At 43.5% G+C, this 26,075-nt stretch overlaps 1 protein-coding gene across 13 annotated transcripts in view; it reads right to left on the reverse strand.

The window, feature by feature from the left end:
• Positions 1-26,075, reverse strand: part of IQSEC1 (IQ motif and Sec7 domain ArfGEF 1) — a 283,278-nt gene that overhangs the window by 32,568 nt on the left and 224,635 nt on the right. For 11 of the 13 annotated variants that reach the window (XM_088171712.1, XM_088171711.1, XM_088171722.1 and 8 more), the window contains 2 exons: positions 7,151-7,430; positions 5,377-6,641 (listed from right to left, as the gene is read on the reverse strand). In XM_088171712.1, the coding sequence (XP_088027838.1) occupies positions 5,377-6,641; positions 7,151-7,430 (1,545 nt within the window). Of the gene's footprint in view, positions 1-5,376; positions 6,642-7,150; positions 7,431-24,234; positions 24,315-26,075 lie in introns of those variants that run through there. The other 2 variants (XM_088171716.1, XM_088171715.1) reach the window with 1 other exon arrangement.

The following is a 26,075-nucleotide window of genomic DNA, read 5'->3' on the forward strand; positions in this document are numbered from 1 at the left end:
TGTTTTTAGAAATAATGAGAGTCATACTAAGAACATTCTTCTCCTCTTACTAACTTCTCGGCATGTTAGAGGACAAGTTACATGGAGTGCTTTGATTTTAATTTTTGTTGGAACTGTCTACGCATGAATAATCTGCAGTCCAGATGTTGCAACAACAGCAAAGTCCCTCTCAGCACACACACGAGGACAGCAAATGGCTCTGTTGTGAAATCCTGGCCAAGCTTCTTCTCTCCCCCTTCCTCTTTCTGTCAAATCCTTCAAAAAATCATTGAAGGTATTAGGAATCCGCTGGAAAATAGAAGAATTGGTTCAAAGGTAAAGAATCAACTCATTTTGGTTCACTCTTTCTCCCTCCTACTCAATCTGTATTTGCAAAGTTTAAAATCATTAGAAATGTTTCCAATAAGCTTTCAAATTGAAATTGAAAGGAGGACAGTCCGAAAGCACGTGTTTAGAGACCAGATATTGGAATGTTGAATGGATGTAATGAGACTGACTCTAAGCAATACAAGAAGTATGTTCAGCATCTTAACTGAAATTCATTATGAGTATGATGGGTGTAAACTGAGAACACCAGATTAGTGCACTTATTACAGAAGTTAAATTAATGACTACTTGCAAAACTATTTTTTAAAAACCAAGTAAGCAACATTTGGCGACTTTTAAGGTTTCCAAACAGAAACCAAGCTTGCAGCACTTTCTGAGTGTAACAGTGCACAGGAATCCAAATTACCTTCAGTCTCTACCCAGAGACAGAAAATGATGGAATCCTTATACCTCTGTTGAACAGTTAAAGCTGCTTTCATGGCAAATGAAAAATGTGCCTTCTCACAATTATTATTATTGTGTGCCTCAGATTTCCAGCAAGAATTTATCTAGAAACTGTAATTTGTAATATTGTCTTTGGTATAATCCCACCAGCACTCAGCAAATTCCTCTCATATCTGCTTAGTAAAATAAAAAACTTCTTAAATTAATATTCCAGGGAATCTAGAAATGTTAGAAAAAGCTTGCTCCTGGAATTAGTACCCAATTCATATCAACAGTGGGTTTTAAATTGGAATAAAATCATCCCCATCGTGCAATAAAGGAAGCCAGAAGGGCTTTCAGGGCGAAGGATGATACATCATTGCATATTGCAAACAGATATTCAAGCCTTTTTATCTCTGTCAATAAATCCTTTGGGAGAACTTTGGAATAGCAGGAACCTTGATAATGGCCCATTATAAAAGAAGCTACAGCAAACTCTTCAACACAGGGCATTATAATGCACTGAGGACATGTGGGGAACAGTTCTCCATCTGTCCCTGCCCTTTCCAGAGAGGAAAAGAGGACACAAGAAGGGAGGTGGGGATTGAAAGGCATCTGGGAAAATTTATTGTAAAATGATTGCTGGCCCAGGCTCTGTTCTAGCACATTAAAGTGGTGTCACGTTCATGTACCCCCAAGAAGTACACGTAGGATTAGGATGTAAAACCTAAACGATGCCCTGGCACCAAGCTCAGAGCAGTGAAACAGCCCCTGAGCTGCACTTTGCAGCCTCTCCTCACTAGTAGTGTGAGCAATCAGCACCAGCAAGACTGGCTCCCATGGCAAGGAACACAATGCCACAGGAACCCTGCCAGATGGGAGGAGCGTTTATAGTGCCTTCCAACAGCTGATATCCCAAAGGAGACACTAAACATGACTCCAGGCTCTGCTAGATTAAAAACTGAGGCTGAGCCATGCCAACCCTTATCTCCCATCTTCTGTAACACCAGGCACAGCTACAAGTTTTCAAAGCGCTCTGATGTGGTCCCGGTTTTGCTGACACTGCTTTGTTAGCACAGAAGGTGTTTGTGTCCCGTGCCCAGGAGTGCTGAGCAGGCATTGCCCTGTCGCTGTCCCTGGCCTTGCCATGGCCCTGCCGGGTGTGTCGCCGTGGGCAGGGGACACAGTAACCCCGGGCAGTGTTAGCAACAAACACACCTGGCAGCCACAAACGCTTGGCAGGGACCCAGAGCTGCTGTCACCCCTCTGGTGGCACAAGGCTCTGTGGCAATCCACACGAACAGAATGCCAGCCCTACACTGCTGACCCACGGGCAGGACACGTCTCCTCACACTGCTGAGGTCAAACGCTCCATTCTAGTGCATCTCTCAGAACCATCAGTGCATCACTAACAGGATGGAACCTGAAAATCCTACCAGAATGGGGCGCAGTAACTGGTAAACCTGGTATTTCCAGCCTGCAGTCAAAACAAACAGGAGAATGAAATCACAGATCCTTTTTTCATTTTTGTTCTCCTTGTTTCTCTTTTCAAAGCAGCAGTCAAAAGGCCTCTTGAAGGCTTGTTTGTAAGCAAACCAGTCTCGAAGGCTGGATTTGCACTGGCAGGATTTGCAGCCTGCAAAATAAACCTTTCTAGGTAGTGTTTTCCTTCTGCCTGTGAGGGAGGAATGGTTTCTAGTGCAATTCTCCCAGTCCACATCCCTTTCCAGCTCCACTGAAGAAAATGCCTAATTCAACACAGCTGGCCTGCCCAAGGCTCCCTGGGAGCTGCTGCACTCTGGGCATGCACCTGCAACCCTTCCTTTGGGGAGGAATGAATAGGAACACACACTGCCAGCCCATTGCCAGGGGGAATCACTGCTGCCATTCAGAGCCACGGCAATGCACAGAAGCCGTTGCAATTTCTTTGGCAGAAATAATTCCATTTTGGGGGATACTTTACCTTCTAGCTTACTGGCTACTACAAATGATGTTGGAAAAGTGCACTTCTTTAATCAAAACTAAGGTTCCAAATTGAAAGTCAAGTCACAGTTTGAAAAAAAATCCATGATCAAGTGATAATCATGGAGTCACTAATGGTTCGGGCTTGGAGGGACCGAAAGATTATTTATTTCAAACCCTCTGCCATGGGTTCCAATAGAATTTCTTCTTATATTCTTCCAATAGAACTCCCAGAAAAGTGATTTTCAATTACCTATAATTTTTTCCCAAATTCTTCTGTTCTCCATTCTCCAGGGAGCTTTGTGCTACTGATGTTTTGCATCTATCAGTGATTAAATGAACTAGACCACCAGCTGTGCTCAACTTTTACCCCACCCATAACTGCCTATCCTAACAAAGAGCCTCTGATAAGAAAACTGCACTTTGGCTTCTGAAAATTGTTATTAAAATAGGACAGCCAGAAAAGCTAAAAAGTGAAATTTCAATTGTGATGATAGTGACTTTCCATGCTTTTAAAATCTTCATTCCTGTAGAATTTCTACTGAACAAAGCAGAAGTATTTGCTACAATTCCTGCACTTCTTTAAGGTTCTTAATTCTCGCATTTCAGCCAAGCTTCATGTACCACAAAGAAAGAACATTTGTTAATTAAAGCTTGGGATCTTAATTTGCAAGGAAGATTTCAAAGACATGGTGAAATTAACCTGAACTCCTTGTAAAAGACATCCCTAAAATTTCCTCTGGTAGATGGAGACATTTGGAAAAAAACGTGCCTTCTTGTACTAGGTAAGTTCAAAGCCTCTTCTTTCAGCGCTTCCTCCTGGGTGGAGCACACATCCTCCCAGGAGCTGCTGCCAACACTCCCACTGCTCCCTCGTTTGATGCTCATAAATGTGTTGTGAAGATAATGTGGTGAAGACAGTGAAGTGACTCTGCTGCACTGACATGACCACTGCACTGACCACTCACCTCAAGATGCAATTTGCAATCCCACCTGATGCACTCTCTAGAGACTCCTGAGCTTTTACAAGAATAAAGCTTTGAAGGATTTCCAGCTCCCTTTTCAAAAGAATTTACAGATTAATGCACCATCACAGAATGTGATGGTTCAATACCTGACAATGCACATTAACGAGAATGTCACAATCCTTAGACTTGAAGGGCCACAATCAAAACCCAAGACGTGGGATATGTAGGATATTTGGGGACTGTTTGACCAATCAATAGAATCACACTGACTCAGCAGGAAGTAATGACAGTCTTCAATTCGTTTTCAGTGCTGGAGATAAAATGCAGTGGGGACAAGGAAATCACACAGTGCCAGAGGTGCTGTCTGGAGCTCTGCACAGTGCTGTCCTGCAGCACTCACTGCTGAGGAGCTGCACATCACCTCACAGCAATAAAGAGAGCAGGTTTCTCTCTGTGCAAGTCCGTGCAGCAAGGTCACTTCGATCTGTTTCAAACAACAGCCTCTATTCTTGTCTTTTCCTGATGTTTATTTTTCACTTTCAGCCTCCTACTGACATGTCACTAGCAGCACCTGACAGCTTCCAATGCTCTCATTCACCCCTACAAGCTGCCTGAGCACTTTTTCCATTCACCTTTTCCCTACACCCTTCTGCAGCTGACTCAAAAGGCTCTTACCAAGCCTGAAGCTCACTGAGCATTGACTACTCGAGACTTAATTGCTGTGCAGAACCCAGGCAAACACCAAGTGTTAAATATCAGCCAAGAGCACCAACACCTTCCTCCCTGCCCAGGATGCCAAGGATGTTATTTTCAAACCTTCTAAAAAAGAGCTAAGTGATGTATTCTCCTACCCATTCAACTTCACAAGCAGCAATCCTAGAACATGCATAATTCCAATTGGCTGAAAGCTCCCAGAAAGGCATTTTCACCAAGATTAAAAACTAAACCTGAAAGTGTTTACAGCCAGACTTGGGGATGTAGTGCACAGCTGATGTGATGGGACCAAAAAGCTTTAATTCTTTGCAATGTTAAAACAAATGCAGGAGAAACCACCAACCCATCAATCCAAAGACATCAAAGCACTGCTACCTGAAAAGGGGCCCTGAAATCACACAAGTCACAGGGAAAACATAAGGAAACTATCAGTCACAGGCAGAAATACGAATTTTGTGATAGTTTTATGATAAATAATAAACATTAATTTAGTATAAAAAATATTCAGTGCAGTGCATTGGCTTTTAGCAACACAGTTTTAATGAAATCTACTGAACAAATTCCAGGCCCTGCCAGTGTTAAACAGGAAACTCATCATATGCTGCATGCTGGTTCTAACTCCCATCTGATGAGTTTTACACCACCTACATGATTAGGGCAGGAAGAAATCTGAATTTTTTGTAATATAACACCAAAAATATGGATCAGGATCAAGCCACCATATTTTTCCCCAAGAAAGGAGTTGGATTAATCTTCAATAATTTACTACCCTTCCTGTACACGTAATTATATTTTTTCTTTCTTCCTGAAGCCGTTAAACCGTGAAGACATCAACTTAAACTTGAACATGAACAGTGACCACAAGAACCTTGTTTATTCACTGAAAGGTCAGTACCAAACACCAGTCTTACCTGATACAAGAAAAATATTCCTGGTTCATGCTCAGTGACACAGAGAGGAAGGCAGGAATGGCTGTACTTACTTGTTAAAAAGATTCAGCCCAATCCTATAATGGCGTTTCCTGATAACATCGTTACTGAAGGCAGGGGAATCCCAGCTGTTTCGAGTCTCTTTGTGGTAGGTTTGTTTGCTCAAGGTTTGCTCCCTTAGGCTGTCCCTAGAAGAGGATTCTGAGCTGCAATTTATTGTATCATTGGAGTTGGAAGTGCTGTTGATGCTGTCATTGTCTCCATCAGAGTAATCAGACTCTGATTTGCTTTGCCTGTTTGCTGTGCCATTGATGGCCAAGTGACTGTCTATGGGCCTAGCCCTGTGCCTGGCCTCCTGCTCCTCCCTGGTGATGATCTTGGCAGGAATGCTGTGAGGGATATGTTTGGGGCTGCCTTGCTGGCTGGTGATGCCTCGGTCATACGCATTCTGTCTCTTTAACGAGCCCCTCTCGGAGCGGTCGCTCAAGTCCACGGAGCTGTCACTGGGCGGCTCGATAGTGAGCAGAGGGAGGTGATCCATTCTCATCCTCTGCTCCTGACATTCCAGTGATGGGGTACTCCTGCAGCTCGTATCAGTGTCTATCTTATCATCTTTGTGGGTCATGGACCAGTACTCCTGGGAAGAGTTCACAGCACGGAGCCTCAAGTCCGACTCCGTGCTGGACGGTCTGTCCACGGACTGGGAGAGCGGCAGAGGTGGGGACAGCTCCTCCTCGTCGATGTACAACGTGACATCACTGTAGGACGCCGTCATCTCGTCCAGCTTCCTGTGATCCACATTGTGGATGGCTGGTTTGCTCGGGGCACAGCTCTCCCTCTCCATCTCCCGGCTCCTGACCTGCTCTGCACTCTGGATTTCATCCGAATGCAGACTGCGGCAGTTCAGCGCGTCGTCGATGGATTCTGCCAGGGATTTCACCTGCCTGGAAAAAGCATCCTCCAGTTCTGTTATAGCATCAGTGAAATCAGTGGATGCTGCCGGGGACTTCATGGTAGCCGTCTCCCCGAGCTCGTCGCACTCTGACGGTACCAGGGAGCCCAGCTTCGACCCATCGTTTGTAACAGAAACTTGCTTCCCTTCGAAGTAGGAGCTGTGGACTTTCTCAGGTCCTTCAAAGGAAAACTGCATTCTCATATTGGACAGGACGATGCGCCTTGACATGCGGTTCTCAGACATAGAACTGCGCAGGCGCTCGAAGTTCTTGTTCATCTGATACTGGCGGAAGGCGGTCTGGATGGTGCGGGCAGCATGTCTGGTGATCAGCCGGCCCCCATACTTCCGTTCTAGCATCTCCACCTGCCAGAGCAACACACGCAGCCTAGTCACTTCACACAGCTCAGCACAAGGGAAAAGCCTCACAAAAGCATTCAATTCTTGTAACAACTTTAATATACTTTTTATTTATTGGTTTTGAAAGTCAAAACTTCAGTAATGAATGGAATAATCATCTCTAAGTTCCACCATAAAATACAAAAATATATTAATTCACCTCACAGATATAAGAGAATATCAGGTACAGTAAGTTCTTCCTTCCTTTCTGTGACAAAAACACCCAGGTTTCAAAATGACTTGTTTTCTTAGAAAATTATTTTGCATGATTCTAGTACACTCCTGGAGAATAAAACCTCAGTTCCAAGAACTGTTTTTACTTTTAACAGTATTAACATATCTTTTACGATTTTCTCCAGGAGGTGGGGAAGTTACGCGGGACAAAGAATAACAGTATTTAAAGTCCCAACCGAAGTGATGCTAGAAAAGACTTCTCCCAATTCCCAGACCCAAACGAGGCAGCTGAGCTCAAATACCTGTTTATCCTGTAGGTCTGAAGAGAGTTCATAGCTCTCGGAAAGCGATCGGGACCGTTTGATGGCTTCCTCCTCGGCCTGTTTGCGCAGGATGGAGGTGGAGTGCTGGAGCTTGGGCCGGCGGGCTCGCTGCTGGCCCGGCGCGATGGAGTACAGCCCGTAGGGGTGCTCGTAGTGCTCGGGGCTCAGGGCGGAGCTGTGCGTTATAGGGCCCTGCGGGTAGCCAGAGGGACTATCCAGGGACGTGCCGGTCTCGCTGCTGGGAGCCTCCCCCTCAACGCTGCACAACAAAAGAGAAACAGAAAAAGCCTCGGGTGAGTCCGGCACAGCAAAATTCTCAACAGCAAACAGCACCGGTTTGCTTTAGTTTCATTTTGTGTAAGCATCTAGCGGGTTCTGTTGTTCACATGCAAGTGTTACAGGTAACGTGGCTTTCATGTCAACTACCACAGTTCTTCCTGCAGTTTTTGCAAGTCTCAATCTGTCATGCCCATGACATCTTTAGAGCATGACTCAAACAGAAGAACAGAGATTTCAGGTATTATTTAACTTTATACACTAATTACTAATAACATCCTGAGTAAGTCACTCAGCAACTACTCTGTAAAATGAATGAAAACTTCTAATTTCTTATAAGACTGCTCATTTCCATTCAAAATGACAGATGTTTATTTACGTGTTTCTTTGCTTTGACAAATTAAAGCAGTATTTTCTTACCCTTATATTGCAAATTGACATAAAAGGATTACTTTCATGGAGATTGGGATTTAATGGATCTTGAGAGCTATGATGCTTCTAGAAACTAAAGTTGAGAAAAAGCACTTGCAGGAGAAATCTCATTTATTTCCCTGCTAGTGAAATACTGCTCCCGTGGGATACTTCGGGCAGGTTTTGGAGTAAAGCATCCCAAGGGACGGTGTTTCTAGCTAATGATAGTAACATGGTTTCAGGTGAAGAAAGCTCAATAGCACCTATCCAGCAAAGAAACTGCTTTGTTTTCACGTGAATGCTGTTATTGCTAAGGAATAAAGGAAAGGAAAAAATCTATATTAAAAGGGTTGCACACAATAGGAAACATTTAAAAACTGAGCCCTAGGTGTATTCTGAAGTACTGATGACTAACAGCAATTTGTATTTGGGTTGTATTTGCAGGAGGGCACTCTCACACTGCAATATATGCACTTTCACTCTTCCATCTTTTCATGTTTCACAGCGCTATTTACTGTCTGTCTCATCCTGTGTACACAGAGCATTGACAGAAAAACGAAATTTTACTTTTTTTTTTTTAATCCCTCGAAAGACTCAGTAAACATTCACACATGCACGAATACAAGCATTTGCAGCACTTCCCCTAGCTTTTGTTTTAGGAAAGGTACACCCAAACTGCAAAGAAGTAAAATTCCACATTCCCACCACGCCCTGTATTTTTTTCCTTCATTCACATATACTGAAAGACCAAAGCCCTCCTGTTTGTCTCTCAGCTGTCCCTTCAAAAAGTACAGAGCAATTTCTCCACCGACTGAAGAGCTGAGGGTTAACCCCAGGCAAACTCTCCCAGCTTGAACAGTTCGTACTTTTTAAAGAGAAGGAGGGAAAAAAAGCCCCTTAGATTTCTTAAAACGCTTCTATAAACATGTAAAACTGAAAGCAAGTCCTCTCTCTTTGCCCATCAAAATATTACTCCAACCAAAAGGTATTTTCAAACATACCTAACCCAAGCTGGAAATACTTGCAGTGTGCACACACTGCTTTTTCCAAAAAGGAAGCTGACAGGAAACTAATCCCTTTTCCTCCGTGATACAGCTGGCTTTCAACTTAAAAATGATAAACTATCCAGAGTTCTGCCGGTGACATTGAAACTGTGTAACCACCCGCTAAAAACAAACACATTATTCTCCCTGAAGCCTCCATTAAAGACATGGTATGATACTGAGCTGCTTCAGGGTCTCTCTTTAAATACTGAAATTCCCCTCTGTTCTGCCAGCTGAGAGGCTGTGCTATTTTGGACATCACATCCTAGCTGCAAGTTTATTTGTAAGTACTTTCCATAGAATCATGGCAAATTTGTTTTTAACAGGAAGGCTGGAATTATCTTCTTAGGTTCTGTTGACATTTTCTGCTTTCCTCAGCCTTGCATGGTGAAGTATTTAGTAACCCTTCCCTGCTGATTATAACCTCCTGTTGACATTTTAGTAATGCTACCTTCGATAGATCCCTTAACCTTTTACTCAACAAAAAGAGTACTGCCCTAATCAGAAGAAGTTGGAAGGACATCTGCCCAGAGTTCTGACTAAAGATAAGGGTTTCTTCTTAATTTTTAGTCTGCCTTTTGTACTTTTTCCAGACATAAATGTGATGCTTGACTGACTGTAATGCTTGATCTCATTTTGCTCATGGGCCTATTGCCTGCCACCTGACCTTTGAAGCATGGAAGTAATTACCTTTCACAACAGGCCACAGCAGCCCTTCCAAGCAAACACACGTGCACAGGCTTTCAGGCTTCCCCCATTCAGCTCTTCCCGGCCTCCCAGGAGCAGCTGAAGCTCCATATGAATTATTTCATTAAAGTGAAACTTCACTGGCAAAGAAAAGCAGTTTGCTTTCTACTTCTTCTACTTTACATATGTTTGAAGAAGAAAAATATGTCAACAAATATGACTTGTGTGAAGCTGTAAGGATGACAAGTTGGCTTGCTCCGCTGAGGGGAGCAGCACCGAGCTGGCAGAAGCGTTCACTGAGCCAACTTCCGTCATCTCCAGCAGCCCTGGGTAACTGGAGGTTATCAAATATAAAACACCCATCTGCAAGGAGGGGGGAAGGAGAGTTTGGGGAACCCCAGATGTGGCAGCCTGACCTCAGTGCTGGGCAGGTCATGGAGCAGGTCACCCTGAGTGTCAACACAGGACAAGCTGGAGATCAGGACCGGCCAGCCTGGGCTGGGCAAGGGCAAGTCCTGCCTGACCCACCTGCTCTCCTGCTGTGACAAGCGACCTCCTTTAGTGGCTGAGGGACAGGCTGGGGATGTTACCTGCTGGCACTCCAGCAAAGCCTTTGGCACTGCTTCTCGCAGCCTCCTGGAGAAACTGGCTGCTCTGCTCCCTGGAGGGGACAGTTTAAAATCCGTGTGGATGTGGCACCTGGGGACACGGGGTGGCCTTGGCAGTGCTGGGGGAATGGCTGGACTCGGTGCCTGCGAGGGCTCCTCCAACCCAACCACTCTGTAACTCCTACACAGACTCAGAGCACGAGCCACTCACTGCAGGGTTACGAGGGTGGTTCTTATTCTTACCTGCGCACTTATTAAAACTGCCAGCACACAAAAATGTCAAGGATTCTGCTCCAGGCTCACAGCAAGAACCAGGAGAAGTCTCCCTGCGACTGAGGGAGTAGCTGACACACCTTCACTTCCACACCCTGCACACACGGCCTCTCTGATGGGTGAGAAATTAAGTACATTAAGCACACTACAAAAATGGCCAATGTAATATGGTTAATTATTATTATTTAGGATTTTATTATATATAGTATATATATTATTAAATAAATGTTAATTAAAAGTCCCAACTGGAATTAGAAACAGCTTCTTAATAAAGGTCTCCAATTTGAGGCATCTGCTACCTACCAGACATGACCAGTACAATTACTGATAATTTCATTGTTTAAAAAAAAATCTAGTGGATTAATTTGGTTCATCTCCCTGCAATGTGCAACTGCATATTACTATTGAGCCCAGAAATCTGTTGAATATTCTAATTATGTAATATTAAGAGAATGCAAAACAGCTGAAATTAACTTAGAAGTCCAACTGTTTTATTACACTCCTGTTTCAGCAGAAAATAGACATTCATTATCTGCCAAGCCAGAAAATGTGAAAGGTTGCTTGCAAGTATTTTACAAAGAAGCAGAGAATGGAACAGATAAAGAATGAAAATGAAATATTTAAAAATAATTAGTATTACTAATACGACTTTGAATGAACAAAATTTTAAAATAAAGCCATTGAAAAACTTTATACAACTAAATTACTTTTTGAAACAGTGGCCAGCACTGACTAAACCAGCATTTTATCAGAAACTGAAAATTTCTTCCTGCATAAACCTCAGCTTGTAATACGTTAAAAAAATCCAGGCTGACAAAAAGGGGAGGAGCTGCTGTTGCTAGGAAAAAGTCCTGATTTTACAGTCATTTCCCACAAATCAGGGAATGAGTTAATCTCAAGAACCACCTAATAAGAAGAAGCTCTCTCTCCTCTCTCCCTCTCCAGTTGTTTGGTCAGCCATGACCAAAGCAAAACATTTCCTCTCCAGGCATTTCAGCAGCACAAACCTGGCAAGTCTTTTCTTCCCTGGATCTCATTTTACACTTTCAATTATTACTTCTAATCACAAAGGCTATAATTAGGATGTAGTATGCTACATCCACTACCGTATTTTAAAACAATAACATATTATTCAGGATGTTTGACTATCTACTGTTATTCTTTATTTTTCATTTCTATATTCACACCTTTTTCCTTCAAGTCTTGCCAAACTATTAGTAGAGAGAGAAAAAAAAACAAAACCAAAGCACAATAAAGACAAAATTTTGAAAAGAAGAGAACTTCAACATTTGAGCTTAAAATGGAAATCTTTAAAAAGATCTGAATTCCAGTAAGGAGTAAACCCCAAGCTTTTCCATGAGTATGGATTTATCTGTTCCACTGACAAATGGCAAAATGACCAGAGGAGCTGCTGGTTTGGATGCAGAGGCACAAAAATTTATCTATCAGAGAAATTATACTATGAAAAACAGACATTTGATAACCAGAAAAGCAGAAAGTCCCTTTCCTCCTGTGGCCCAGAACCTTATCTTCAGAACTACGTGCATATAAAAAGGAAGTACATAACAATAACATCACATGCAAGAAATGATTCAGTGCTGCCTCTCACCCCAGAAACCCCCCAGGTTACAAGCAGTCAAGTGTCCCTGTGCATTTTTAGAACTAAAACATGAAGATAATGGGAACATATGCTCACAGAAATCACCCAAATGTTCAAAGCAGTTTGCTGCAGATTTAGTTTGGAACAAAGAAATGAAACATGTTTCTAAATAATACAAATGCCAAACCCAAACTGCATGCAACATTTTAAAATAGAACCAAGGAGACCCTCCCAGCAGAATAGAGCAAATGCTTGAGAAGCTGTTTTAGCAATGAACATTCTCTGAAATCAGTATTATTTTCATCACTCTTTTAGAATGGACTTTCAACAGTGTACTATAAAGTCATGAAATCGAAAACAGGCCCTAACAACTGGATAGTACATGCATGAGAACCAAGCAGCATTATATTAATCCTATTAAAAACTGTTTTGTACAGAGAGAGAAGTATGACAGTATAATAAGTTTGTGCTCTTACATCTTTAAAGATTTTTCCATAGCATTTCAGATCCTTAGAAGCACGAGCACAAATTCAAGGGTACACAGAATAAATTTATTATCTTCCACATTGTGGAAAGGTAGCACGAGTGTTACAAATACAGCAACAAAAACATGCCCAGCTTAAAATTCCAGTCAGCACAAGATGATAAAGCCACTCAGCTTGACCAGGACAATCCAAGGGCTCTGTTCTTTGGGAGGCAGGGAGATTTTAAAGTGGGGCTGTGATAGAGCAGCAGTAACACTCCAGGTAGTCAGCACAGCCTAAATTCAAATTGAGCTTAATGAAGAATCGATATTTTATTTTATTTTATTGGTCGCAACAGCGAAACATTTGCATGAGTGGTTCTTCATAAAATTCCTCAGCCAAATCCATCCTTCTCTCACTTGCCTGCTTTTCCCTGGATCCATATGATTTATTTCCCTCTTCAGGAAAAATGCATGTAAAGCTGGTTCTCTTTAAGTCACATCTACTCACGGAACAATTCAGCAAACTTATTCTTCCTTGGTCTCAGAAACTTTCTGTCCATAAACACAAACATATCCACAGCTGAAGTATCCAGATACCTTCTTGGGACTCTGCCTTATGATTTATGAGATGGATTTAAATGCAAACCACAGAGTGAAGCTTTTTGCATTAAAATCTCATTTCATAAACATCATTTCCAGTAAAACTTCTGCCTCACTCAAAAATAAATATTCTGTATAAACAGGTCCAAATGCTCAGGGAGGAAGAATTGCTACGCATCTGTTTTACACCAACCATCTCCTTTTAAAATGTGGAGGTTAAAACCAGTCAATCCGTGATCTTAGCTCCTAATTATAGATTTCAACTTGAACTAGATCCAGATTCTCTACCTAGCCCAGAGAATGCAGCCCAGAAGTCGCCCGTGGAACTAAGTGAGTAACAGAGAGAAGCAGGATGGCAGCTGCTGCAGCAGCTGGTATGGCCAGACACTCCCAACACGATGGCTGAAACAAACCACTCAAATAGCAAAAATGTTTAGGCCAAATGTGGGCATTCCACATAGGAAAAAACCTCTCCAAAAGTTAATTTCTTGCACATTACTTTGCCTTTACAAGTGCAAGGAAGCCCTGATTTGAATGTGTAATTTTCAGTGATGGCTGCAACCAGAACCCTGCTCTCCAGAGCTGTGACTCCCCACATAACTTCATCTCACATTAGCACCCCTTTGGCACAGGGTACACCCCATTGCTTCAAAGCTGCCCTATGCTTCAGTGCCTGTGGTGCTCTCTGCCATAAATGAGAAGGTGCATTTAATGTGTGCATTGTATTATCTCAAATTATCCCACAAAACGTTCTCCATTAACTTCTCAAAATGCAGAACTGGCCGTATGTACTTCACACAAGCCATGGTTCAGCATTTTTCTCCACCCCTCAATACAGTCCTCCCCACTGGAGTGAGAACATTTGAGCAGAGGTTTATTATTAGTACAGTTTGAACTAGAACCCAGTCCTTATTGCCATGTCTTGTTTGTGCTGTCTAGTAAACAGAAGTCAATTGTATTAAGAACTTACACAAATCCCCGAATTCAATAAGCACAATAACATTAACAAACCAATCCTGCCAAGAGTTCAAAGCCATTATGATGGACAACAGCGCTCACAGGCAGTGACAAAAGCTTTGATCCAGGAAAGAAATATTGACCAATGTGTTTTACTTCCAATGCACTCTCAATTCAGCTGTTTCTGTTCAAAACAAATGAAACCTTTGAATAAACATCAAAGTAATGTCCCAGGTAATTCATCTGACTGAAGTAAAATATCATTGAAAGAAAAATCCAGACACCATTTGCATGTGTCTCAGAAGCAAACCCTAACAAAGCAGTCACTTATTCTGTAATATTCTGTGGTGAGAGTGCCAATAATAGCAGCCTGAGTCAGAGTCTGAGAGCCACTGAGGGAGGGCAGAACTGCACAGGCAGGCAGGTACCCCTGAGCGCCCTGCAAACCTTCAGCTGCTCCCGGCTCCAAGCCCTGATTCCGAAATCACACAGCAACCCCAGCACCCATCCCCGGGACACTGCCAAGCTGTAATTCTCACTAAGAAACCCCATAAAAGGCATTAACAAAAACACTTTTTGAAAAAGGGCATTTTGACCCACACTCAGATGCCAGCAGCAGCAGAGGGCAGGGAGTGAAAGATGAGAGGTTATTTTCTCCCAGTGAAGCAGAATGCAGGGTTGAATGCACTGTCTCTTCTGACATGGAGATGGACAGCAGTGAGACAGAAATAGAGCAAAATAACAACTCACCCATTTTAGGCAATAACACTTACAACAGGGTTTAGCACTAAGAATATCCCTTTGGGAAGAGCTTACTTGACACAATCTTCAGTTTCCAAGGAGCACAAGGAAGGTTAACCAGCTCTCAGATCACCTTTGTCAAACAGTGTCAGCATATTGGACACCAGACACAGGAATGCACAGAAGGATCCAGCCAACCAACCCTCCCCAGCACCATCCAATGCCTCCTGAACCCCCCTGCTAAAGGCAAAGCTGTATTTTATTGTCATTATTTAGCAAAAGTAACAAGGGGACTGGCAGCACCAAGGGAACCTGGGTACAGCTTACAAATGTTCACTTCTATGTCAGGTAAAGCCAGCCAGCATCACTTGCTGCCCGTCTGTGTTAACCATCACCCAGTATATGTTTATTCAGCAACAACTCTTTCAAAAATGGATACTATTAAATGATGTCTATGGGGTGATAATTTGAGGCTTGTGGCTCAAACCACAAGTTTTAGAATTTTAGAATTTTTTTTCATGGCCAGTTCTTCTTTTTGATGTCTAAGTATAAAACACATTAACATCAGAAAATGTCCTGTGTGCTTCAAAAGGATGCTTTGTTTCTTACATGGACTAAAGCTAACAATTTTAATGTAACTCTGGTGTCTGTGGGATGGATCACTTAACAAAATGTGTGAAGGTCTGCCTCCCACTGCAGACTTTGTCCTGTCCCTGCTATGTAAACTTTTACACAATATGATAAGCTTGAAAAATTTGCAGTTTCTCCCTGCAGCTGTAGTAGAATTTTACCTCAACTATTTACAATTTATTTAGGTACACCATTCAGCAGCAGAAAGCTTCTTAATTTAGCAAACTCACACTATATATGGCATTACTGAAGACAGCAAGATATTAGCACACATTCTACTGTCTGTATTACACGCCCTTTGGACACTGCTAAGTTGAAAAAGGAAGATTTAGTGTCTGCAGCTGAAAAACCCTGATTTGCATGCACAGCTGAAGCAGCATTTGATACAATGCAAGAATGCTTGGTGTCCTGGGCAAGCCATCCTCCTCTTTCACCTCTTCAGCTGTTGTGTCAAGCCCGTCCCAGGAAGGGGTGAGAGAATGGCACTGCTGCTGAGAAATCAGCTTGCTGGCAAACAGGTTCTGTCAGAGACAAGCACTCTTTCCTCTTTCCAGTCAGGTCTTGGGGGATAAAACTCTTCTTTCCCCTCTTATATTCCATGTATGATAGAAACATGAACTACTTTGAAGATGCTTAACTAAGTCCTGTTTAATGAGTCAATGTTTCAGGCCCGGAAATTTCATACCTAGAACAAAACTATCTCATCTTAGATCAAATATACCTGACAAAGCCTATCACTTGACTCATTTTAAGGTTTTGCCCCTGCTCTATTTGAAATGCTTACAAGTATGACACAGTACAGACAGCTAGGAACAACTTTTGAGCAGACCAGTCTTTCCCAGTATGTCTGTTAGGGAATTTAAGAATTATCATAAACAAAGAGCATGCAGAGAGTCGATGCAGCAGAAATGCCAACAAAACCCATCTTTCTGTACTGGACACTGCATTGAGTAAAATCTCAGAGCACTAACAACTGTGTTCATTTAGACCGTATTTTAACTTCTGTAGCAAATGAATGTTGTACAAAAGGAGCTATTAGAACAATCAAAGGATTTCATTTCAACTGCTTATAATATATGGTTATTATCTATTGAGTTGTGCTTTCAAACAATGTCACTGATGAATATGAGATACTTTGCGGTCTCTCTAGGATTTAAGAAGTAGTTGGCCAAAATTATCTTTTTTTAAAATCAGAAAGGGACTGTTCAACTTGCAGTGGTTGGTTGACTTCCCTCTGTAGTTACACATAAAACTCTCAGAATTACAGAGTAACTTACTTTAAAAAGCCAATCCAAAAGGAGGATGGGCTGTGTAGAGGCCCATGGGCCTGCCAGGGCTCTGCCCGCAGCCTTGGCCTGGAGGGATGTCCCTTGAATGGGCTGTGATTAGCTTATCTCAACCCTCCTGGAAGGATGCTCCTTAGGTTGGCACACCTTTTCTTATCATGGTGAGCTATCCCCGAAAAGCTTCTGTTATCCCACCATGCCCTAGTATCCATGTTAATCCTTTGTAACCCATCGGTCTTTCCCCCTTGGTACCACCCTTGCTTTCCCCCATAAAAACCCCAGTTTTCCCCCCAGTTCTTTAGAGAGCTGTCGTCCCTGGCTCCCTTCCCAGAGCTGCTGGATATTAAAGGAATCTCTGTGGAATTTGCATACGATGCTCCTGTCTCTCTGTCCCTGAGCTGGCCTGGGATAGCCTCTCAAGCAGAGCTGAAATCACAGAGCTGGAATCACTGATCAGAGCTGATCACTGTGGCCACGGCCACCGCTTGCTGAGGTGTATCCGGCGGCCAGGAGAGCTGCCAGAGACCCCCTAGAAGGCAGCTCCTTGCGGGATTCTCTCTCTGGGAAGGTTGGTGGCTTTCTGGGTCTGGAGCATGAGATCTCCATGGACCCCCTGGCAGCCAACAGGGCTGTTACAAGTCTGATCAGAGAAACCTGTCACTGATCTAACTGAATCTAGAAGTATATAAAATATAAAGGTCCCACTGCATTTTAATCACTGCACAAACCCTCCAGTTTGACTGCCAACTTTGCTGTACCAAGTCGAAAAAAAAAAAAACCCAAAAAGAGAATGAAACCCTACCAGTTTTGTCTATGGGAAAACAATGTAATTTCGAAATGTTTAAGTGCAAATGGGCAAGGGAAACTTTCAGCAGGTAGGAAAGAAAAGGATGAGAGCATAGTACTTGTTCCTGCTCCCACTGAAGCTCAGGGTGTTGTTACCCAGCCAGTGAGAGCAGGAACTGGCCTTGAGCACTCTGCACACACCAGGAGAGAAATGACATGAGCACTGCTCACCTCTCTGTAATCACAGGCATCCTCATAAAAGGGAAATTTCATTCTCTGCTGCACACCCAAGGTTTATATCACAAGGTTTATATCTTTAAGGAAACCAAAGAATAGGAGAATTTTTTGTTGAAAGTATGGGGCTTGGTGGAAGAGACACTGTTGTAGATGATTCTCAGATTCCAGGCAATGTGTTCAAACACAGAAGGTGTTTGCAGACATACTCAAAGACGCTACACATAAATACTTCTGTAGAAACGAGACCTCAAAAGATTGCTCATAACCTCTAAATCAGCTAAAGAGCTGACAGATGCTTTTTCTCATTCACAAATTTCCTTCCTTTTACATTTCCTCCCCATTATGCTGAGTCTATACATTTTACAGCTCTTTCTCTGTCAGAGAGGAATTAAGTGTAGGCTTTCAGTAGAACTTCTGACTCACCTCACTGATGACAATAAAAGAGTAACACAGGTAGCAATTCCTGCCTTGGAAATCTTTTACTGCACATACAGAGAAGAGGAGCGGTTTCTGGGCTGTGCAGGGCATGTTGCAGCTTCCTTTGGGTGCAGCACAGCTGCCCAGAACTGCTGGCTTCCAGAACCACCCACACTCTGCACTGTCTATTGCTTAGAGTTGGACTTGAGGATCCCTGCGGCTCCATCCCAGCTCAGGAATATTCTGTGACAGTGTCTGTGATGGGGATGCAGCTTGGCTTAGCTGGGGCTGCACATGAGGCTGCTCAACCGCACCAGAACATGAGTCTAAAAACACAGCTCGGGTAACTCTTGGTCATCTATGGGCTCCTCATCACAGCAAAGTTCACAGATATTTCCACAATGGAAAAGTGTCTTTTAGGAAAGGGGTAGAAGCCCAGTTCCTGAAATGAGGGTCACTATTTTGTGAAATGAAAATGTGGTATCGTGCAAAGACAGATTTGAAAATCTCAACCAATGACAGAAGGAAGTGGTCTTGTAACATGCTGCACTGTGGTAAGAAAATCGGGAATACTTTTCTTCTAGGCTAACCTAATCAAAAACACCTTAAGCACTTTTTAATAACAAAAAAAGAAACCAAGTTTGCATCACGTTGTCATCATCTGGGACAAATTCCATTAAGTCCAAGTAATCCTCTGTTCTCTCTCACTTCACAAGGCATTAATGACTTGTATTAACAGGAAACTAACAGCTGTGAAGTCCCATTCTTTCAAATCTTGATCAACTCCTTCTTGAAACCAGTTCCTACTAAATGCTCTACATCACTGGTATCTTCCAAATAAGACTCACAGAGTAAAATACAAGAAAAGCAAATATAAATAAAAAATAATGAACTTCCTTTCATGAATCCAAGAACAGCTCAGATTATCTAACATTTATCACCTTGTGAGAAAGTGACTTTGAAGCATGAGAATCACCCCAGACACCTCTAGAATGGAAATTCAACACCCATTTCACAGCGCATTACGATAATGAAGAAGCACACAGAAAGAAAAATAAAGACAATTTTATTCCAGACTGAGAACACCGAGTGATGTTCGACTGAGAGAAAACCTATTCTTAGGCTGCAACACAACCAGAAGGTCAGGGATTTCTGCAGGCCTGTTCTCCATACTTAGGTCCCTGGGAACTGCAGCTGGATCAGGAACACTGCTATCTCTCGTTTGAAGGATGACTTCCTGAGCACAACCCCTAAACACGGAGGGAAACTTTGTCTCTGGTACTGTCTTTAAAGGCAGGACAGCTTCCAACTAAACCATCCATTCCTCCCCATGGATAAACCCTTCGAATTCTGTGCAGGCACTGACACGGCCTGTCCCAGACTGACCATGACAACTGAAGGGTCTCTCCTACAACCATTCCCACTCCAGGCTACTAAAAAGCATCACTGCACTCCAGTTAAATCCAGTTCAGGGTCCAGCTGCCACTGCCATTTCCAACTCTCCGTGTGATCTGAGATGGAGCTGGGTCCATTCTGCCATAAAGGCAGGGAGTGAAAATTAAATTAAAACCAAACTGTGAATGCTCCTGTAGTGCAGAGTCAGGGCTGGCTGCAAACTTTCCCTGCGACAGAAAACCCAGCAGCTTCACATCCCTGCTGCCTTTGCCATGTGTGAGGATGACTAGAAAGGTCATGGATATATTAACAAACAGAAGGATGGTGCTTTTTTTTTTCTTTGTTCATGACACATCCATCCCTGTTAATCTGGTGAGTTTTAGGGGCGACTGGAATTTTTTGGCCTAAACAATGCAAGCATCCCTCAAAAGAAGCATAGGATTCTTTTTCTATGGCCATGCCCTGCATGTAGCCACTGATGTGAATGGAAGTCAGATTGTAGCTGTGGCATTTTGTTTGTGCTTGCACAGCAGAAGGCAACCGGCAATTGTGTCCTTTGTTTATAAGCACAAGTTAACTGGGATGACACTGAACTACTGAGAGAATCTGATTAACAGATATAATACATCAATTTCCTGTAGTAAAGGCTATCAAAGCCATCATTCTAATTTTCTGCTTCTCTCACAGGGACTAAATGGTTTGATTTTTTAAATCATACCAAAGCTTGTCTTTTTTACTTTATTTTTATTAAAGACATCTCTACAATTATTTCATGAGAAGGATTCTAGTCTTTTGTCTATTGTAAGGAAGCAAAAGGATTTATTTAGCTAAATTTGCATTCCCCTTTAACGTAATACTGGGGCTTTGTGCTACAGTGGATTAAAGCAGCATCTGTTCTTCTCTGGAAACCTGGAGTCAAATCACAGCAGTGCAGAGAAGTTGCCATCTCTGTCTGTACCCTAAATGGAACCTAAACAAAATTCAAATGGATTCCCAGAAGACATGAGAAGGGCTACGTAAGTAAAATTTTTTTATTAATAAGTCTTGCTAAAAAAGTCTGTGATCAGTAACTGGTTTTGCACAACAAAGATGCATTAATTAAACAAAATCCGTGTCTACGTAATTTTTGACATAAAATGGCAACATACAGGACACTAAAAGTGAACTTTTAGCCCCAAACACAGGGCTGATTCTGCTCTTGTAACTATACAGCCTTCCAAGGCAAGAGAAATAAAGCAGCAAGCTCAGGAATATGAATTTGGCTTGTGGCCCATACCCTGTTTAAATACAAATGACATCTAAACAAAGGATGGTTCACAAAAGCAATGCACCAACACACTTTCCCCTCTAATTCATGAGCCACCTCCTCATAATTCCCGTTGCTCTGTGGATCAGGCAGTGTCTAGGTTAGGGGCACATCCTCACAAATTTAATGTAACAAACAGAGCAATCAGAATTCCACCTCTGTTACAGTTTCTGAGGTCTCCTGCAGTTCTGTTATTAAATAAACATAAAAAGAAATTATTTATTGACAGCTGCTGTGATTAAAATATGCCTGACTCTGAAATTAATGATAAAATTACCATCAGGTCTAACAGAGGAAGAACCATGTAAATGCTGAAGGAGCAAAAAATGTTCATCCTGAAAGACTTTTATGAATGATGGTAAGTCCTTGCAAAGAAAACGTACAACAACCCAGACTCAGGCTGTGGTGCTTCACAATTTTTTTAAAAATTCAATATTCAAAAATACAGTATCTTAAACTCTCCTTTGCACCTCTCAGAATCCTGCAGGAACTGGGAACCTCATGGCTCACTCAGAAAGCAACTCCTCACTTCCAGCTCTTGTGTCCCAAGCTTTTGCTGGGCTTTGAACACCACTGGTGCTAAACACCAAGGAATATAACTTGTGAGGAGCTGTTTAACACCTACAGGTAACATCCACAAGTGCTGGCACCCACCAGCAGGGCACTGACTACCTCTAGGCCAGCTTTGATTATTCATCTCCTTCTCACTGGTGTTCAGGGCAGGCACAGCTTTGCAGGCATCGTTAGACAATCACCCAAGTGTGCTAATCAGCTACACTGTGATGAGATTTGCCTCTCCACAGAGTTGGAGCCTTCAACTGGAGTCTTTAGACTCCAGGGAAAACATCATCAGTGTAAAGGTAAACTGTTTCACAGGAGCTGTTCCACCCAAAGTCCTTGCACTGCCCTTGAGGCCCTCCAAGGCATGAAACAACCCCAGCCTCCAAGCTATGGAAAAGTATTCTCCTCATGGAGAGCCGGGATTGGGAGGAACACTTTCTACAGCCATATGAACAGATTCTCCTGAAAGATTTTTCATTTTGGAAACATGGAACGGTCACAGGGTGAGAAAACCCATGTAAGGGCCATGAAATCCTAAGAAATCACTTTTCATTTCTCCAGAAGAACACGCTGCAAACCACTGGTGAAGGCAGAGAAGGTCTCCTTGCCCAGCAGGCACTCCCTGGATCCAGTCCCTGCAACCTCCCAATACAAGACTAACAGCAACAACAAATCAGAGTTACTGTTCAACTTGGTATTTGCACTTTTCAGGAGAAAAACGGAATCCTTGGATTTCCTTGCCTGAAAGCTGCAAATTATTCCATGAAACTGAACTGCAAGTTGTTTATTAACTGCACCAGGATTCCCAGAGGGCTTCTAAAGGGGCAAAGAAACTGAATGCTGTTGATACACGGAGCACTGTTTTTCACTGGTTAGCTCCAGATCTTGGATTACAGTATCTTGGGTGATAATTAATTATTTCAGATTAGTAGAAATAGGAAAAATAAAGGATGATAGATGACTTCACATGGGAAACCCGAACACTGAGCTTCCGTTTTATCAGAAGAAAAAAAGCCCAGCTGACTACTTTGTAACAGTACTCTCAATATCTTTCAGGAACTAGAACAGGACATCTCAACAGCAAAACCAAACCTGGTACAAAAGTAAAAGTAAAATGGAAAATAGGTCATTTTATTCAGCATGGCTGTAGTTCTCCCAAAGCACTCGATAGATGTAATGAATTCTGTGATTATATGAAGGATATCTGCCACAAGAATAGACGCAGTTAAATACAACCAACCAAACTGAGTACTCAGCAATTCCTCTTTTAGCACATCAGGCAGAATAATCAAGTTTAACTGAAAGGAAGTGCAAAGCAATGTACAAATGGAGGGAAAAAGTCTGAAACAATGATGAATAACAAAATGTTACTGTGTAATAGGCAAATCTGTCACTAAAGTAACTGTTATGAATTATGTTTTTAGCAAGCTGTGCAATGGTAACATCACTTAAGCAAACATTACCAACTCCACACAGGAAACTTACATTATTCTTTTCCTTAAGGGTAAAAAATGGGCTTTAGGATCATTAAATATATGACTAAATTGTACTATGAAACACTTTTCTTTATCAAAAAACATTCTGCCTTTCTCTTCTAGAAAAGCAACTGTTGCATTCATACATAGTTACACTGAATCCAGTCACTTCCTCCTTTTATATTTTTCCACACATGCCCACACCCAATTTAAGATGTTTTCTATCTTTAGCTAAGTTGAATATTCCTTTAACAGTCGAACAGCTCAGCATTTGGCTGAATTACTTGGTGGAATAAACTTCCACAATGCATCGGAGATAAATTCCTTTTGCAAGTGCACTGCAAGTACAGGATAACTTTTTTAGTTTATCATAAACCCACACCAGAAAAAATCTCGTTAGTGCATGGAGTTTTCAGGAAGCTCATGAACAGAGTTCTGCGTTGCTGTAGTTTTTGCACGCATTATTTCGGTAGTTAACAAGATCATTACAATAGGGACTGTATCTTAACATGACAAATCCCACTCCCTGTTTCTCCTGTGTCAGTTATTCAAATGCCTGTACTTTAAAGGCCTTTGAACGAAACTTTTTTTTTTCTTTTATCTTATTTTCTTGCTGAGGGCACGAGTGGCAAATGTTGATTTACCCCTCTGAGCGTGACACACCTTACCATGCAGCCGGGACAAGGCCAGGTCTCGGGGCCGGCCCCGGACACCGGGAACAGCCTGTACCAGACCTCTGAAGTAAACTCACACTGTTTTGACACAAATCATGTGATTCCTTGCTCTCTCCCGAAAAGCAGTGTGTACACATGGGTGTCTGGAGCGGCACACGCCAGGTCAGCTCACAGCCCGCAGCCACAGCTCCCGATTTATGGCTCTGCCTGTCACCCACAGCCAGCGCAGCGCAGCGGGACCGCTTGGGACGCTTAAACCACGGAGATCATTTAACCCTCGGCTCCTGCAGGGCAGACAGAGCCCCCGCCTGCCCCCGCTCCCGAGCCGGGACACGGAGAACGAGCTCCCGACCTGGACATCCCGGAGACAGAGGGGGTGACCCCAGGGACAACTCCCAGGGACCGCGGGGGCGATCCCGGGAATAACGCCCAGAGACAACCCCCAGGGACAACAGGGGTGAGCCCAGGAACAATCCCCAGGGACAAAAGGGTGCCCCCGGAGCCAGCAGGATCCCCTCATCCCATCCTCCCACACCGCCCCATAGCGAGCCCGGGCAGGGGCGGCGTTGGCGGCGCGGAGCCCTTTGTGAGGCGGCGGCGCGGGGGCCACCCCGCAGTCCTCGGCAGCGCTCACCAGCTGTCCAGCTCCAGCTCCAGCAGCGACTGGGTCCGCTCCGAGCTGCAGTGCAGGCACCACATGGCCGGGCCGGAGTGTCAGGCGGGGAGCTCCGCGCCACCATAGCCGCCCCTCTGGCCGCCCCGCCCCGCCCCGCGCCCGCTCCCCTCAGCCGGCGGCGGAGGGGCAGGGAAGCGGGCAGAGCGCACGCGTGGAGGGCGGGATTCCCGGAAAAAGCGCGGCTGCCAGGGCTCCCCTCACGCCAGCAGCCCTCACACCTCTAACCGTGCCCGGGGATTTCTCGGGCCGAGTTCCCAACCTCACCGTGCCTGGGGATTTCTCGGGCCGGGTTCCTGCCCTCACACCTCTCACCGTGCCCGGGGATTTCTCGGGCCAGGCTGCCGCCCTCAGACCCCGCACCGTGCCCGTGGGTTTCTCGGGCCGGGTTCCTGCCCTCACACCCCTCCCCGGGGCGGCTTGTCAGGGCGGCTCCAGCGGGCACGCTTCTCCAAGGGTTCCCGCTCAGTCCCGCAGCCCTCACACCCCTCACCGTGGCCGGAGCCCGGCCCGAGATGACCCCGGCTCCCCGACAACAAAATAGCAACACCCTCCCCACAGCTTTATACCCTGTAATAACAGAACAAAGCTCTGCTGGCCGATCTCTGTAGTTTGGGAAAACTTAAGTTAGGAACTGAAAATGTCACTCAGGCGAGCTGGGTGCAAGGAGGAGCACGGCGCAAAGCTGTACATACGACATACCCCGTATTTATACATCCCATGAGGGCTGATCACGTCTTTCAGGGTGGTAAAAAGAATCGAGACAACTTTCGTTAAACCCCCCTTAAACATTTGGATGGAGTGCGCGTTTTGCGTAGTTTCCTAAGGAAGCGTTAGGCATAGATTCCAACAAGCCTGGGTTTAACTAGCTTTCAGTGAAACTCAAACACGTTAAGGAAGGACACACCTACACCGGCTGTTTTCATAGGAACGTCACTGCAAGACTCTAACCAGAGACTATTTAGGCTGCAATGCCTGCTTTCAACATCTAATGGTTATCCAGCCAGACTCTTCCCCGCAGAACGTCTGGGATCCACAACAGCCCCACGTTCTTCTGGTCCTGACTCAATGCCTCCTGCATCAAGCTTCGTCTCTACTTGTAAACAGAGACAAATCCAAAGCAGACACAGGCAGTTCCCAAAAGTCAACTTCTTCGGAAACCAGTTTCCATTTAGGAACCAAGTGCAGACAGTTTTAGCGTGGGCTGTGAAGGAGATATTGGAAAGGGCAGCTGGAAAGCTCTGACCTCAAAAGCAGTCACAGAATTTTCTGAAGAATGTGCTTTTTTCTGAAGCTACTTCAAACACAATCTTCCTTCTACAGATATGATCACGCTAGATCAGCAAATAACCAAGCAATATGAACATATCCCATTCCAAACTCTGCGTGGATAATTGTTACAGATGTCTTTCCCCCCCATCAATGTCAAGCATCCAGAATTCCCAATTTAGTTTTGACCATTCTGATACAAAGTTTTTTTTTTTAGATCACTTCTTGCTTGAATATGTTGTTAAAATTTAAAGTAGAGATTAAATGCCCAAATCATCTACACATTTAAGATCTCACATGTATTCCAACGGGGGGAATTAAACACAGAAAAACAAATTCTTGCTGCACTACGCGGACAACATTGTGGTTTCTGAGTTGAGGCAGCCTGTTGCAGTTATTTCTGGAGTGATTTTTTGTGAATGTTTCAACATTCCAAAACCATTTTAATTCAACCATAATCAACAGTGTATTCAATTCAATTAAATTCAATTTTCCCTCCGGTAAAAGCATACTGCTATCCACACTGCACAATA

The sequence above is a fragment of the Sturnus vulgaris genome, chromosome 11, assembly GCF_052056855.1.
Source record: "Sturnus vulgaris isolate bStuVul1 chromosome 11, bStuVul1.hap1, whole genome shotgun sequence".
NCBI classification, from domain to species: Eukaryota; Metazoa; Chordata; class Aves; order Passeriformes; family Sturnidae; genus Sturnus; species Sturnus vulgaris.